The sequence below is a fragment of the Malaya genurostris genome, chromosome 3, assembly GCF_030247185.1.
Source record: "Malaya genurostris strain Urasoe2022 chromosome 3, Malgen_1.1, whole genome shotgun sequence".
NCBI classification, from domain to species: domain Eukaryota; kingdom Metazoa; phylum Arthropoda; class Insecta; order Diptera; family Culicidae; genus Malaya; species Malaya genurostris.
Window position 1 is genome coordinate 116,214,146 of NC_080572.1, and position 15,125 is coordinate 116,229,270.

At 43.0% G+C, this 15,125-nt stretch overlaps 3 protein-coding genes across 3 annotated transcripts; all 3 read right to left on the reverse strand.

Annotated features, from left to right (window-relative positions):
• Nucleotides 1-869: 869 nt before the first annotated feature.
• Nucleotides 870-4,208, reverse strand: LOC131433946 (uncharacterized protein K02A2.6-like). Its single transcript, XM_058600565.1, has 2 exons — nt 2,595-4,208; nt 870-2,540 (listed from the first exon to the last, which is right to left on the reverse strand). Exons 1-2 carry the CDS (start codon nt 4,206-4,208, stop codon nt 1,542-1,544), a joined length of 2,613 nt encoding a protein of 870 aa, XP_058456548.1. The 3' UTR covers nt 870-1,541.
• A 5,101-nt stretch (nt 4,209-9,309) lies between these two features.
• Nucleotides 9,310-10,972, reverse strand: LOC131437994 (uncharacterized protein K02A2.6-like; the record flags this gene model as incomplete). Its single annotated transcript, XM_058607723.1, has 1 exon — nt 9,310-10,972. A coding segment is annotated over one exon (990 nt), but the record flags the coding sequence as incomplete, so codon positions are not given.
• On the reverse strand, nt 10,972-14,947 carry LOC131433947 (uncharacterized protein K02A2.6-like). The gene is made up of 3 exons (XM_058600566.1): nt 14,935-14,947; nt 13,361-14,555; nt 10,972-12,638 (listed from the first exon to the last, which is right to left on the reverse strand). The coding sequence occupies exons 1-3, from the start codon at nt 14,945-14,947 to the stop codon at nt 10,982-10,984; spliced, it is 2,865 nt and encodes a 954-aa protein (XP_058456549.1). The 3' UTR covers nt 10,972-10,981.
• Nucleotides 14,948-15,125: the final 178 nt, after the last annotated feature.

The following is a 15,125-nucleotide window of genomic DNA, read 5'->3' on the forward strand; positions in this document are numbered from 1 at the left end:
CCAAGTTGAAGAGCCCACGTGGACAAGTTGTGGAGTGTATCTTGTAATGGTCATTGGAGATAGGCAGCTTTGGGTCCTATAATGGACACAACGCTGTCGTCGGCAAGTTGTCTTAGCGTGCAAGATGTGTTGATATATTCATAGATATCTTTTACGCAAAAATTGAATAAAATGAGGCTTAAGGATGAGCCCTGAGGAAGACCCATGTAGCTAAATCGTATTGTCGACAAATCACCATGTGCGAAATACATGTGTTTCTCGGACAATAGATTATAGAAAAAGGTGTTCAAAACCGGCGAAAGATTATGCTGGTGCAGCTTCTTAGATAGGATATTTATAGAAACTGAATCAAAAGTCGCCTTGATGTCTAGAAATACTGATGCCATTTGTTCTTTACGAGCAAATGCCATTTGAATTTCTGTTGAGCGCAACGCAAGACAATCGTTCGTGCTTTTACCCCTGCGGAAACCAAATTGTGTATCTGAAAGCAAGCCATTAGTTTCGACCCAATTGTCTAGACGGAAGAGAATAATTTTTTCGAACAACTTCCGGATACAGGAAAGCATAGCAATCGGCCGATACGAATTGTGATTGGAGGCTGGTTTCCCAGGTTATGGCGATAACTCTCACTTGTCTCCATTCGTGTGGGACAATTTTACCCTCGAGGAACTTGTTGAATAAATTCAACAAGCGCCTTTTGGCAGACTCAGGAAGATTTTTCAACAAGTTGAATTTAATTCTGTCTAACCCCGTGTTGTGGGTGTGTTCGGAGGTGACCGATAATGAATATAACACGACCCAAACATTAAAACTGACTTTATTAATAGACGCACAGTTAGAGGTAAAAACGCGTGTTCCTTGTTCTACTACATATCACATTCTGCTTCTGACACATAGACCGGATGCTGGTCGGTGCATCAACTGAGTGACAGTCGGGCTGCCACCAGTGAGCCCAGCAATTACTATTGAGTTGTAGGGATGGTCACGTCTCCAACATCTCCCCTTCTAATACAGCTGATAGGGATCGAACCATTGCGGAGCTCTTCGTACACGCGAAGAGCGGCGAGGAACCTGTACAGCTGAGTCGGCTTCATTAGCAGACTGAAATTCTGATGTTGAATTCGGCGTTGTCGAAGATGACGAAGACGATGCTGACAACGAAGACTCTGATGACAATGTGGGCCTTCTCAACAAGGTATTTGGTACTGACGACTGGCTCGAACTAGAGCAGCTTGGAATGGGTGCTACTGGTGTTGAGTGTGCTAATGGATCTGGTGCGCAACGGGCCGGAAGGTTCCAAGCATCGAGTAGAATGCTGAGAGGAAGTTTCGTTCTATCTGTCAATGCTGGTACTCTGCGACGCTCTGAATCAGCACGATCTCGAAGCTGGTTAACGTGGGACCGAATAAGCTTACCATTCTCGAGCTGAACGTTGTACATTGCACGACCTACACGTTCCAAAACTGTTCCTGAAACCCAGTGCCATTGGTTCTTGACGAATACTTTTGCATACACCGTATCCTTAACGATGAATTGTCGCTTTAAGGGATGAATCTCGCTCGATTGTTCCAATTGTACACGATCGGATCCAAACTAGTACGAATCGGACGACCGAACAAAACTTCTGCTGGTGATTTGCCGTCTGGAGAAGAAAAACAAGGTGTACTCCGGTAAACCTGAAGAAATGTACTGAGAGCATCACACATTGTCGCTCTCCCCTCCTTAATCTTTTTAATCGATCGTTTAAACGTATCCACGAATCGCTCGGCTTGACCGTTCGATTGAGGGTGGAACGGTGCTGTTGTAAGATGCTCGATGCCGTTCTTCGTACAGTACGATTGAAACTCTGCACTGGTGAATTGGGATCCATTATCACTCACCAGTGTCTCTGGCATTCCCAAGCGAGCGAACAGATCTCTGAGGATTTTCACTGTGGCGGCTGTAGTGATACTTCTCGTCTGCACAATTTCAGGCCATTTCGAAAAAGAGTCTACGACAACCAGGTAGTATTCCCCGTCGATCGGTCCAAGGTAATCAAGGTGAACGCGCTGCCACGGTTTTGTTGATTTAGGCCATGACAACGGCGCTGACTTCGGCGGTGTTTTCGCAGCCATCGCACATTGACGGCAGGATTTGACGAAATCAACAATGTCGCTGTCGAGAGTTGGCCAATAAACATAAGACCTAGCAATTGCCTTCATTCGCTGAATTCCAGGGTGGCCACGATGAAGTTGATGAAGACTACGCTTGCGATGGGGCGATGGTATAACCAGTCGATCGCCGAATAGTATGCAGCCTTGTACCGTGGTAAGAGATTCACGTCGAGCATAAAACCGTTTGAGCTCTGCATCGGTAACGGTTTTAGGCCACCCATCAAGGAGGTAACGATAAACTGCCTTGGTAATAGGATCGGACTGTGTAGACTGTTGTACGATCCTAAAACTTAAAGGAAGAATGGTTAATGCATCTTGTGTAACTGACCTTAAGTCATTTTCCAGAGAGACCGAAGCAATCACATAATCTTCCTCAGGCCTGACGTGCTAGCTGATCAGACGGGAAAGTATGTCAGCATTGCCGAATTTCGCTGTCGGAACGTGCTCGATGGTGAACTCATGAAGCAACAGCGTAAGAGCCCAACGTTGTAATCGGTTCGATGTGTAAACAGGAATCCCTTTCCTTGAACCGAAGATTCTCAGCAACGGCTCGTGATCTGTCTGAAGATGAAAGCGACGACCAAACAGCATTTTATGAAACTTGGTCACCGCAAAAATTATCGCAAGTCCTTCACGATCGGGCTGACTGTAGTTTTTCTCTGCCGCTGTTAATGCTCTGGAAGCGTCGTATACAACTTTGAGAGTGCCGTCCGGAAGTTTGTGTGACAAAGTAGCACCGACACCAACAGACGACGCATCTGCCGACACCACTATATCAAGTGCAGGGTTGTAGTGTGTCAACAGTAGGTCAGATTTCAGCAACTCCTTAAATTTGTTGAATGCCGCCTGGCATTCTGCTGTCCACTTGAATTTCGCATCCGCTTTGAGCAGCTCATCAAGAGGATACCGCAGACAGCGCATACGAGGAACAAATTTTCCGTAGTAATTAATTGCTCCTAGGAAGGACCGAACACCAGATACATCAGTGGGCGATGGCATTTCGTTAATGGCTTGAACTTTTGCTGGATCCGGTCGAAGACCATTGCGGTCAAGCAGATGACCTACATATTTGATTTGAGGCTGAGCGAAGATGCACTTTTCCACTCGGATGGTAAATCCAAACTCGCTGATTCTTTGAAACACTGCGCGAAGGTTTTCCCAGTGTGTCTCAGTAGTGACACCACCAACGACGACGTCATCCAAATAACCACACGTATGAGGAAGACCTGCCAGCATTGTATCGATAAGTTGCTGGAAAGCTCCCGGTGCTGTTTTGACTCCCGGTGGCGAACGATTGTACCGGTAGAGTCCACGATGGGTGTTGATGGTTAATAAATCACGACTACTTTCGTCAACCTCTACTTGCAGGAACGCATCCGACAGGTCGATTCGGCTAAATACAGTACAATTAGCCAATTTGTTGAAAATCTCCTCCGGTAGCGGTAACGGGTACTGATACCGCAGTGCATTGTTGAGACCTGTAGAGTAATCTCCGCAAATGCGAATGGACCCGTTCGTTTTTCTGACAACGACGATGGGTGCTGCCCAGTCCGAAAAGTCTACCGGTGTGATGATTTTTGCTCGTTCCAGTCGGTCAAGTTCGTTGTCAACCGTGCTGTGTACTGCAAAAGCCACTGGACGTTTCGGACGAAAAACTGGAGTTGCATCTGGTTTCCGTTCCAATTTCACTTTTGTTTTCGTGCACAACCCTAACTCGTTTCTAAATACACTCGGGTATGCCGCTTTGAGTGACTGCAAAGTGATAGCAGGAACACTGACGTTGTTGCAGTACATGCTAATGGGTAATGTAAAGAGACCGAATGCTTCCATCAAATCGATTCCGAAAAGATAAAGCGGGTTTTCGACCACGTAAAACTGACAGTGATGTTGTTCACCGTTGAAAGACACTAGACTGCTGAACTTAAACAAAAACTGCAATCGGTCGCCTGACGCTGTTGAGGCTAGCTCATTTACTGGTGCAGTGGGTGGTTTACCTATTTTCTCCCACAAGCGTTTCGATACGATGCTAACGTCAGACCACAGACTAACAGACATGACAGTATGAGTAAATTCTTATAAAAAATAATTTTTCGTGATGCACTAGCTCCACCTATATTGTACTGCGCGAACTATTTACTATCTGTACACCCCTTGTGTTATGTAAAAGTTATTTTACTAGTTGGTTTCCCCTCGTTTGTCAACACCGATCAGCTGCTTGCAGGGATGCCTGATTTCATCAAAATATTTGAAAACAAATCGTCACAATAAATTATTGGATTACGTTGATAAAATATTTAACTTTTTCGCGATGTTGGAAGGTAACCATTTATTTGACTCAACGTTGTTCATCTAGACTATTTTTTATTGTGTTGTTAGTTTTCATCCGAAATTAAGTGGCGGCAGACCAGAAGCAAGTAAATATTGTAACAAAACGGGTTCGATTTTGTATTGCGTTGGAGGATGAGAAGTAGGCATAATTCTGTATATAGTTTTGGCAATATGTATTAAATTTGTATCCTGCATGAAATTCGCATGGACGTATACAAATCAATACATTACAGGTAATTCTGCATGAATGGCAACTCTGTCGGTAAATGAAAAAAATAAACACAGTATAGATGACAGACAGGATGTTTTTGATAGGGTAACGTGGCGCCATCATGACACATGTGAGTACTGTCCCAAATAAAGGAATATTCGAAATGACCGTTAAAATGATTGAAGAATCTAATTTGAGTGTCCTGTCTGTTAGTCTGTGATATTACACCGAATCCTACTGCCCAGAAAAGCTAGCAGTTGAAGTGTACGGATGAATCGCTGGAAGCAGATCATTGTCCTCGTTCGTTGGTTTCATCCATAGTTTCGATTAAGTTCCGAAAATCGAGTTCATTTAAACGCATTTCTGCTTAATTTGGACCAAGTTTAACACTAATAGAACTATTCCACCGCTTTCAAAACATGTTTATTTGTTTTGGGGTTCCTTGGTAACTAGTCCATAGCAACTTAAACAGTGTTGCTCGAGAAGATTATTTTTATCATTTACAAGGGGTCGCTAGATTTGTGGTAACTGGCGGTGAATCGTTAGCGAACAGTTTTAATGCTGATTTTTCTTCGGAGTGCCTGGTCGTGTCGTCAGCTACACACTAATTCAATTATACTCATACTCAATGTGGATATCACATAATTCAGAATACCATGCTTCTTATAGCATATAAGAGATATCCCGACTAGCCAACACATCTCGGACCGGAGCTTCAGGTGGTCTACCTCGGGCCCTTAGGGAGTCACGATACTCCGCCCAAGTAACAATTCGAATGCCTTATGGTTTTGATTATAATTTATAGGAGTTTTGCGATTGATTTTTCATTCACTATATGTATATATGACAACTATAAAAATATATGTTTTATGACAACTATAAAAAGTGTCTCTTTTGACAAGTAATATCATAGTTTTCAAAGCTTCTTTAAAACCCTGTATCTTGACTAACAACTGGACTAAACATAAAAAATTAGTATTAGAATAAAACCATGCAAACACTCCTAATTGTGTTGCTGTCAAACATTTTCTTTAAAACATTATCACAGACTAACAGACATGACAGTATGAGTAAATTCTTATAAAAATAATTTTTCGTGATGCACTAGTTCCACCTATATTGTACTGCGCGAACTATTTACTATCTGTACACCCCTTGTGTTATGTAAAAGTTATTTTACTAGTTTGTTCTCCCTCGTTTGTCAACACCGATCAGCTGATTGCAGGGATGCCTGATTTCATCAAAATATTTGAAAATGAATCTTCACAATAAATTATTGGATTACGTTGATAATATATTTAACTTTTTCGCGATGTTGGAAGGTAACCATTTATTTGACTCAACGTTGTTCATCTAGATTATTTTTTATTGTGTTGGTAGTTTTCACCCGAAATTAAGTGGCGGCAGAGCAGAAGTAAATATTGTAACAAAACGGGTTCGATTTTGTATCGCGTTGGAGGATGAGAAGTAGGCACAATTATGTATATAGTTTTGGCAATATGTATTAAATCTGTATCAAATCAATACATTACAGGTAATTCTGTATGAATGGCAACTCTGTTGGTAAATGAAAAAAATAAACACAGTCTAGATGACAGACAGGATGTTTTTGATAGGGTAACGTGGCGCCATCATGACACGTGTGAGTACTGTCCCAAATAAAGGAATATTCGAAATGACCGTTAAAATGATTGAAGAATCTAATTTGAGTGTCCTGTCTGTTAGTCTGTGACATTATTGTCAGTTAAATTATTTCATAAATCTAGTTTTGTGTGTACGTGTTCATTGGATGACAGTATTTTTTTAAGAGAAAATTTTAGGGTTCTAAAGTACATTTGTGACACATTTGTTGTGACCTGGTTGATTTATTGCTTCTTAGATTAAGTGTAATTTGCATAAAAGAAAATTTCATGACCGCCATTATGATGTTCTTTGCGTAGCCTTTATTGACATCAAATAAACTTCGAGATCCAAAAACGAGGAAATATGATAGACTTTCATGATTTATTTCCAGAACGTATGCACAAGTTTTCACGCCACGAAATAGTTTTATACAAAAATGACGATGAATCACATGTCTTCATTGCCCGTAGAGCTATTGAGCTTAGACCACAGACTAACAGACATGACAGTATGAGTAAATTCTTATAAAAATAATTTTTCGTGATGCACTAGTTCCACCTATATTGTACTGCGCGAACTATTTACTATCGGTACACCCCTTATGTTACGTAAAAGTTTTTTTACTAGTTGGTTTCCCCTCGTTTGTCAACACCGATCAGCTGCTTGCAGGGATGCCTGATTTCATCAAAATTTTTGAAAATGAATCGTCACAATAAATTTTTGGATTACGTTGATCATATATTTAACTTTTTCGCGATGTTGGAAGGTAACCATTTATTTGACTCAGCATTGTTCATCTAGACTATTTTTTATTGTGTTGTTAGTTTTCATCCGAAATTAAGTGGCGGCAGACCAGAAGCAAGTAAATATTGTAACAAAACGGGTTCGATTTTGTATTGCGTTGGAGGATGAGAAGTAGGCATAATTCTGTATATAGTTTTGGCAATATGTATTAAATTTGTATCCTGCATGAAATTCGCATGGACGTATACAAATCAATACATTACAGGTAATTCTGCATGAATGGCAACTCTGTCGGTAAATGAAAAAAATAAACACAGTATAGATGACAGACAGGATGTTTTTGATAGGGTAACGTGGCGCCATCATGACACATGTGAGTACTGTCCCAAATAAAGGAATATTCGAAATGACCGTTAAAATGATTGAAGAATCTAATTTGAGTGTCCTGTCTGTTAGTCTGTGCTTAGACTGTCTGTGACAATGAAGTAATGGTCTTTGGGCAAGGTTTCAATGATCTCAAGGGTGTACTGAATAGTAGCTAATTCTACGATGTAAACTGAAGCCGGATCACTGAGTCTGTAAAAAGCGATGATGTTCTGATTGAAGATTCTGAACCCTGTGGACCTGTTGATGTTTGATCCGTCAGTGTAAAATATCTTTCACAGTTGACTGTTCTGAATTTATTATAAACAATATTTGGGGCCACTTGAGGGCGTACGTGATCCGGGATTCCACAAATTTCTTTTCTCTTAGATGTATCGTAAAACACAGTAGAATTAGAAGTATCCAAGAAATGAGCACGGTTGAGAACAAACGAAGAAGGATTAATATTGTGAGCCATGTAGTCAAAATACAAGGACATAAAACGGGTCTGAGAATTGAGCTCGACAAGCCTTTCGAAGTTTTCATTCACCATCGGATTCAAGATATCGCATCGAATTAGCAGTCGATATGAGAGATCCAAGAATCGGTTTTTCAGCGGTAAGACGCCTGCCAGAACTTCGAGACTCATCGTATGAGTTGACTACATGCAACCTAAGGCAATACGCAAACAACGATACTGAATTATTTCCAGGTTGATGAAATGGGTGTTCGCCGCGGATCGGAAGCAGAATATCGTTGTTTGGTACAGCCTGATCAGGTCTCCTGGATAGGTACCCCACCACGAACCGGTTATTGTACGAAGAAAGTTGATTCTCTGTTGGCATTTTCGTTTCAGATTCTTAATATGACATCCCCAGGTGCCGTTGGAGTCGAACCAGACCCCGAGATATTTGAATGTGCTATGGTTTCACCCCTTAGTTGAAGCTATAATTGTGCTGGTTCTCGCTTCCTTGAAAAAAAAAACAACCAGCTCAATTTTCTCCATAGAGAACTCGATACCAAGTTGAAGAGCCCACGTGGACAAGTTGTGGAGTGTATCTTGTAATGGTCATTGGAGATAGGCAGCTTTGGGTCCTATAATGGACACAACGCTGTCGTCGGCAAGTTGTCTTAGCGTGCAAGATGTGTTGATATATTCATAGATATCTTTTACGCAAAAATTGAATAAAATGAGGCTTAAGGATGAGCCCTGAGGAAGACCCATGTAGCTAAATCGTATTGTCGACAAATCACCATGTGCGAAATACATGTGTTTCTCGGACAATAGATTATAGAAAAAGGTGTTCAAAACCGGCGAAAGATTATGCTGGTGCAGCTTCTTAGATAGGATATTTATAGAAACTGAATCAAAAGTCGCCTTGATGTCTAGAAATACTGATGCCATTTGTTCTTTACGAGCAAATGCCATTTGAATTTCTGTTGAGCGCAACGCAAGACAATCGTTCGTGCTTTTACCCCTGCGGAAACCAAATTGTGTATCTGAAAGCAAGCCATTAGTTTCGACCCAATTGTCTAGACGGAAGAGAATAATTTTTTCGAACAACTTCCGGATACAGGAAAGCATAGCAATCGGCCGATACGAATTGTGATCGGAGGCTGGTTTCCCAGGTTATGGCGATAACTCTCACTTGTCTCCATTCGTGTGGGACAATTTTACCCTCGAGGAACTTGTTGAATAAATTCAACAAGCGCCTTTTGGCAGACTCAGGAAGATTTTTCAACAAGTTGAATTTAATTCTGTCTAACCCCGTGTTGTGGGTGTGTTCGGAGGTGACCGATAATGAATATAACACGACCCAAACATTAAAACTGACTTTATTAATAGACGCACAGTTAGAGGTAAAAACGCGTGTTCCTTGTTCTACTACATATCACATTCTGCTTCTGACACATAGACCGGATGCTGGTCGGTGCATCAACTGAGTGACAGTCGGGCTGCCACCAGTGAGCCCAGCAATTACTATTGAGTTGTAGGGATGGTCACGTCTCCAACATCTCCCCTTCTAATACAGCTGATAGGGATCGAACCATTGCGGAGCTCTTCGTACACGCGAAGAGCGGCGAGGAACCTGTACAGCTGAGTCGGCTTCATTAGCAGACTGAAATTCTGATGTTGAATTCGGCGTTGTCGAAGATGACGAAGACGATGCTGACAACGAAGACTCTGATGACAATGTGGGCCTTCTCAACAAGGTATTTGGTACTGACGACTGGCTCGAACTAGAGCAGCTTGGAATGGGTGCTACTGGTGTTGAGTGTGCTAATGGATCTGGTGCGCAACGGGCCGGAAGGTTCCAAGCATCGAGTAGAATGCTGAGAGGAAGTTTCGTTCTATCTGTCAATGCTGGTACTCTGCGACGCTCTGAATCAGCACGATCTCGAAGCTGGTTAACGTGGGACCGAATAAGCTTACCATTCTCGAGCTGAACGTTGTACATTGCACGACCTACACGTTCCAAAACTGTTCCTGAAACCCAGTGCCATTGGTTCTTGACGAATACTTTTGCATACACCGTATCCTTAACGATGAATTGTCGCTTTAAGGGATGAATCTCGCTCGATTGTTCCAATTGTACACGATCGGATCCAAACTAGTACGAATCGGACGACCGAACAAAACTTCTGCTGGTGATTTGCCGTCTGGAGAAGAAAAACAAGGTGTACTCCGGTAAACCTGAAGAAATGTACTGAGAGCATCACACATTGTCGCTCTCCCCTCCTTAATCTTTTTAATCGATCGTTTAAACGTATCCACGAATCGCTCGGCTTGACCGTTCGATTGAGGGTGGAACGGTGCTGTTGTAAGATGCTCGATGCCGTTCTTCGTACAGTACGATTGAAACTCTGCACTGGTGAATTGGGATCCATTATCACTCACCAGTGTCTCTGGCATTCCCAAGCGAGCGAACAGATCTCTGAGGATTTTCACTGTGGCGGCTGTAGTGATACTTCTCGTCTGCACAATTTCAGGCCATTTCGAAAAAGAGTCTACGACAACCAGGTAGTATTCCCCGTCGATCGGTCCAAGGTAATCAAGGTGAACGCGCTGCCACGGTTTTGTTGATTTAGGCCATGACAACGGCGCTGACTTCGGCGGTGTTTTCGCAGCCATCGCACATTGACGGCAGGATTTGACGAAATCAACAATGTCGCTGTCGAGAGTTGGCCAATAAACATAAGACCTAGCAATTGCCTTCATTCGCTGAATTCCAGGGTGGCCACGATGAAGTTGATGAAGACTACGCTTGCGATGGGGCGATGGTATAACCAGTCGATCGCCGAATAGTATGCAGCCTTGTACCGTGGTAAGAGATTCACGTCGAGCATAAAACCGTTTGAGCTCTGCATCGGTAACGGTTTTAGGCCACCCATCAAGGAGGTAACGATAAACTGCCTTGGTAATAGGATCGGACTGTGTAGACTGTTGTACGATCCTAAAACTTAAAGGAAGAATGGTTAATGCATCTTGTGTAACTGACCTTAAGTCATTTTCCAGAGAGACCGAAGCAATCACATAATCTTCCTCAGGCCTGACGTGCTAGCTGATCAGACGGGAAAGTATGTCAGCATTGCCGAATTTCGCTGTCGGAACGTGCTCGATGGTGAACTCATGAAGCAACAGCGTAAGAGCCCAACGTTGTAATCGGTTCGATGTGTAAACAGGAATCCCTTTCCTTGAACCGAAGATTCTCAGCAACGGCTCGTGATCTGTCTGAAGATGAAAGCGACGACCAAACAGCATTTTATGAAACTTGGTCACCGCAAAAATTATCGCAAGTCCTTCACGATCGGGCTGACTGTAGTTTTTCTCTGCCGCTGTTAATGCTCTGGAAGCGTCGTATACAACTTTGAGAGTGCCGTCCGGAAGTTTGTGTGACAAAGTAGCACCGACACCAACAGACGACGCATCTGCCGACACCACTATATCAAGTGCAGGGTTGTAGTGTGTCAACAGTAGGTCAGATTTCAGCAACTCCTTAAATTTGTTGAATGCCGCCTGGCATTCTGCTGTCCACTTGAATTTCGCATCCGCTTTGAGCAGCTCATCAAGAGGATACCGCAGACAGCGCATACGAGGAACAAATTTTCCGTAGTAATTAATTGCTCCTAGGAAGGACCGAACACCAGATACATCAGTGGGCGATGGCATTTCGTTAATGGCTTGAACTTTTGCTGGATCCGGTCGAAGACCATTGCGGTCAAGCAGATGACCTACATATTTGATTTGAGGCTGAGCGAAGATGCACTTTTCCACTCGGATGGTAAATCCAAACTCGCTGATTCTTTGAAACACTGCGCGAAGGTTTTCCCAGTGTGTCTCAGTAGTGACACCACCAACGACGACGTCATCCAAATAACCACACGTATGAGGAAGACCTGCCAGCATTGTATCGATAAGTTGCTGGAAAGCTCCCGGTGCTGTTTTGACTCCCGGTGGCAAACGATTGTACCGGTAGAGACCACGATGGGTGTTGATGGTTAATAAATCACGACTACTTTCGTCAACCTCTACTTGCAGGAACGCATCCGACAGGTCGATTCGGCTAAATACAGTACAATTAGCCAATTTGTTGAAAATCTCCTCCGGTAGCGGTAACGGGTACTGATACCGCAGTGCATTGTTGAGACCTGTAGAGTAATCTCCGCAAATGCGAATGGACCCGTTCGTTTTTCTGACAACGACGATGGGTGCTGCCCAGTCCGAAAAGTCTACCGGTGTGATGATTTTTGCTCGTTCCAGTCGGTCAAGTTTGTTGTCAACCGTGCTGTGTACTGCAAAAGCCACTGGACGTTTCGGACGAAAAACTGGAGTTGCATCTGGTTTCCGTTCCAATTTCACTTTTGTTTTCGTGCACAACCCTAACTCGTTTCTAAATACACTCGGGTATGCCGCTTTGAGTGACTGCAAAGTGATAGCAGGAACACTGACGTTGTTGCAGTACATGCTAATGGGTAATGTAAAGAGACCGAATGCTTCCATCAAATCGATTCCGAAAAGATAAAGCGGGTTTTCGACCACGTAAAACTGACAGTGATGTTGTTCACCGTTGAAAGACACTAGACTGCTGAACTTAAACAAAAACTGCAATCGGTCGCCTGACGCTGTTGAGGCTAGCTCATTTACTGGTGCAGTGGGTGGTTTACCTATTTTCTCCCACAAGCGTTTCGATACGATGCTAACGTCAGACCACAGACTAACAGACATGACAGTATGAGTAAATTCTTATAAAAAATAATTTTTCGTGATGCACTAGCTCCACCTATATTGTACTGCGCGAACTATTTACTATCTGTACACCCCTTGTGTTATGTAAAAGTTATTTTACTAGTTGGTTTCCCCTCGTTTGTCAACACCGATCAGCTGCTTGCAGGGATGCCTGATTTCATCAAAATATTTGAAAACGAATCGTCACAATAAATTATTGGATTACGTTGATAAAATATTTAACTTTTTCGCGATGTTGGAAGGTAACCATTTATTTGACTCAACGTTGTTCATCTAGACTATTTTTTTATTGTGTTGGTAGTTTTCACCAGAAATTAAGTGGCGGCAGACCAGAAGCAAGTAAATATTGTAACAAAACGGGTTCGATTTTGTCTTGCGTTGGAGGATGAGAAATAGGCACAATTATGTATATAGTTTTGGCAATATGTATTAAATCTGTATCCTGCATGAAATTCGCATGGACGTATACAAATCAATACATTACAGGTAATTCTGTATGAATGGCAACTCTGTTGGTAAATGAAAAAAATAAACACAGTCTAGATGACAGACAGGATGTTTTTGATAGGGTAACGTGGCGCCATCATGACACATGTGAGTACTGTCCCAAATAAAGGAATATTCGAAATGACCGTTAAAATGATTGAAGAATCTAATTTGAGTGTCCTGTCTGTTAGTCTGTGGTCAGACCCCGTGTCCAACTGTAGACGCACTTTCACACCGTTCAGAACAATTTTAACAAAACGGCGCTTTTGATCGACGGTATTTATACGGAGATTTACGGTTTTTGTATTTAACGATCCTGGGTGCTTTCTGTTTCGGCTGGTCTTGAAATTTCGCTTGGCAGAGGAACAATATCCCTCGCGATGTCCGATGTTGCCGCAGTCCTTGCATTTGTGGCTCCGATGAGTGCAGTCTCGAACGAAGTGCATTCCCCCGCAGTACCAGCAGGGTGTAGAGGGAATATTTTTGCTCTTGTCTGGTCCGGCTGTCTCCACTGGTGGCTTATGTTGACGTTTTGGAAACTGCTGTTTTCGCTTGATGAAATTCACTGATGACGTTGATGCTGATGACTCGATCATTGCCGTGTCCCGCTTCAGGCACAACAATCGCTGACAATCTTCTGAAAGATGCTCTAGTGTGACGTCATCACGTTCTTCGATTTTCGCCAGCAGCCGCGTTCGTATTTCGCCGTCTCCCTCTGACTTTAGTCCGCAAACAAACATTAAGCATTTAAACTGCTCTTCGGACAGCTTGCTCAGCTCGAATTCAACACAAGTCTTGTTGATTCGACAAGCGTACGTGACATAATCGTCGGTCGGTTGTTTGGTTACCTGTAGACACCGATACCGTTTACTGATGACAGACTCAGCAGCGCCGAAAAGAATTTTCAGCTTTTCCACTGTATCGCTGAATTTGTAATCTTTTGGCGATTTCGGCAAGATGTAACTCACGTAACGTTCGTGTTCTGCTGATCCTAGTTTCCGCATGAGCAAGCGGACTTTCGCTTCATCGTCCAACCGTGCGGCATCTTGCTCGAACAAATCGTCGTATCTGCCATACCATGCAGCGAAGGTTATGTTTCCGTCCGGATCGTAGCGAAACTCTTTGATGTTGTTCGCCAGCGAGTCGAGAATCATTTCAGGGTTTGGAGGGACCTGAACATTGATCAATGATATGACACTCCGGAAGAAATCTTGCTGCTGCTGCATTAGCTGTTGCTGCTGCTGCTGCATGAATAGCTGCTGCTGGTGCATAAGCTGCTGAAAGAGCTGGTAGGTGATTTCTGTAGAAGATGAGCTGCTATTCGCTGATTGTTGCGATGATGGTGGACCGTTGAAAAATGGAGCTGGATGACGCAGATGTTTTGCTGCATTCCCGGGTGCTGTGGACCGTCAGGTAAGCCGATTCCCGGTTGCTGATGCTCCGAATTGAGGTTAGATTCCGCCATGCTTCTCGTTTCCTCGTGGGTGATAAAGATTAGCTTCTGATCGCCAATTTAACTTAAATCCTCGTCGCCACTGTTGTGGGTGTGTTCGGTTTTTTTTAGTTCAGTGTATACCAAGTCAATTCAAGTGCTAATTTTTTCGCTCTGGAATATCAACCGTAACAGTGTGAAATATTCGCCTAGACCTCAGTTTTTCTATCGCGGCGAGCTAGTGAAAGTGCTATTTACGTCGTGGATAAATAGCATCTGTTCTGTGGAACGTCTATTAAACTGTTATTCGAACATTTTTCGTCGTTTTGCAAACTCAAGAAGCTACCCTTGCCACTCATCGTAGCTATCAACACTCACGTCTACTCTCAAATCACTCACGCATTTGACATTTGATTGCCGGAGGTGACCGATAATGAATATAACACGACCCAAACATTAAAACTGACTTTATTAATAGACGCACAGTTAGAGGTAAAAACGCGTGTTCCTTATTCTACTACATATCACATTCTGCTT

Coding starts and splice junctions, on each gene's coding strand:
- LOC131433946 (XM_058600565.1), bottom strand. CDS start 4,208: ATGTCTGTTAGTCTGTGGTCTGACGTTAGCATCGTATCGAAACGCTTG. Junction 2,541..2,594: donor ATGAGTTCACCATCGAGCAC/GTTCCGACAGCG, acceptor CTGATCAGCTAG/CACGTCAGGCCTGAGGAAGA.
- LOC131433947 (XM_058600566.1), bottom strand. Junction 12,639..13,360: donor CGTCTACAGTTGGACACGGG/GTCTGACCACAG, acceptor CATGTCTGTTAG/TCTGTGGTCTGACGTTAGCA.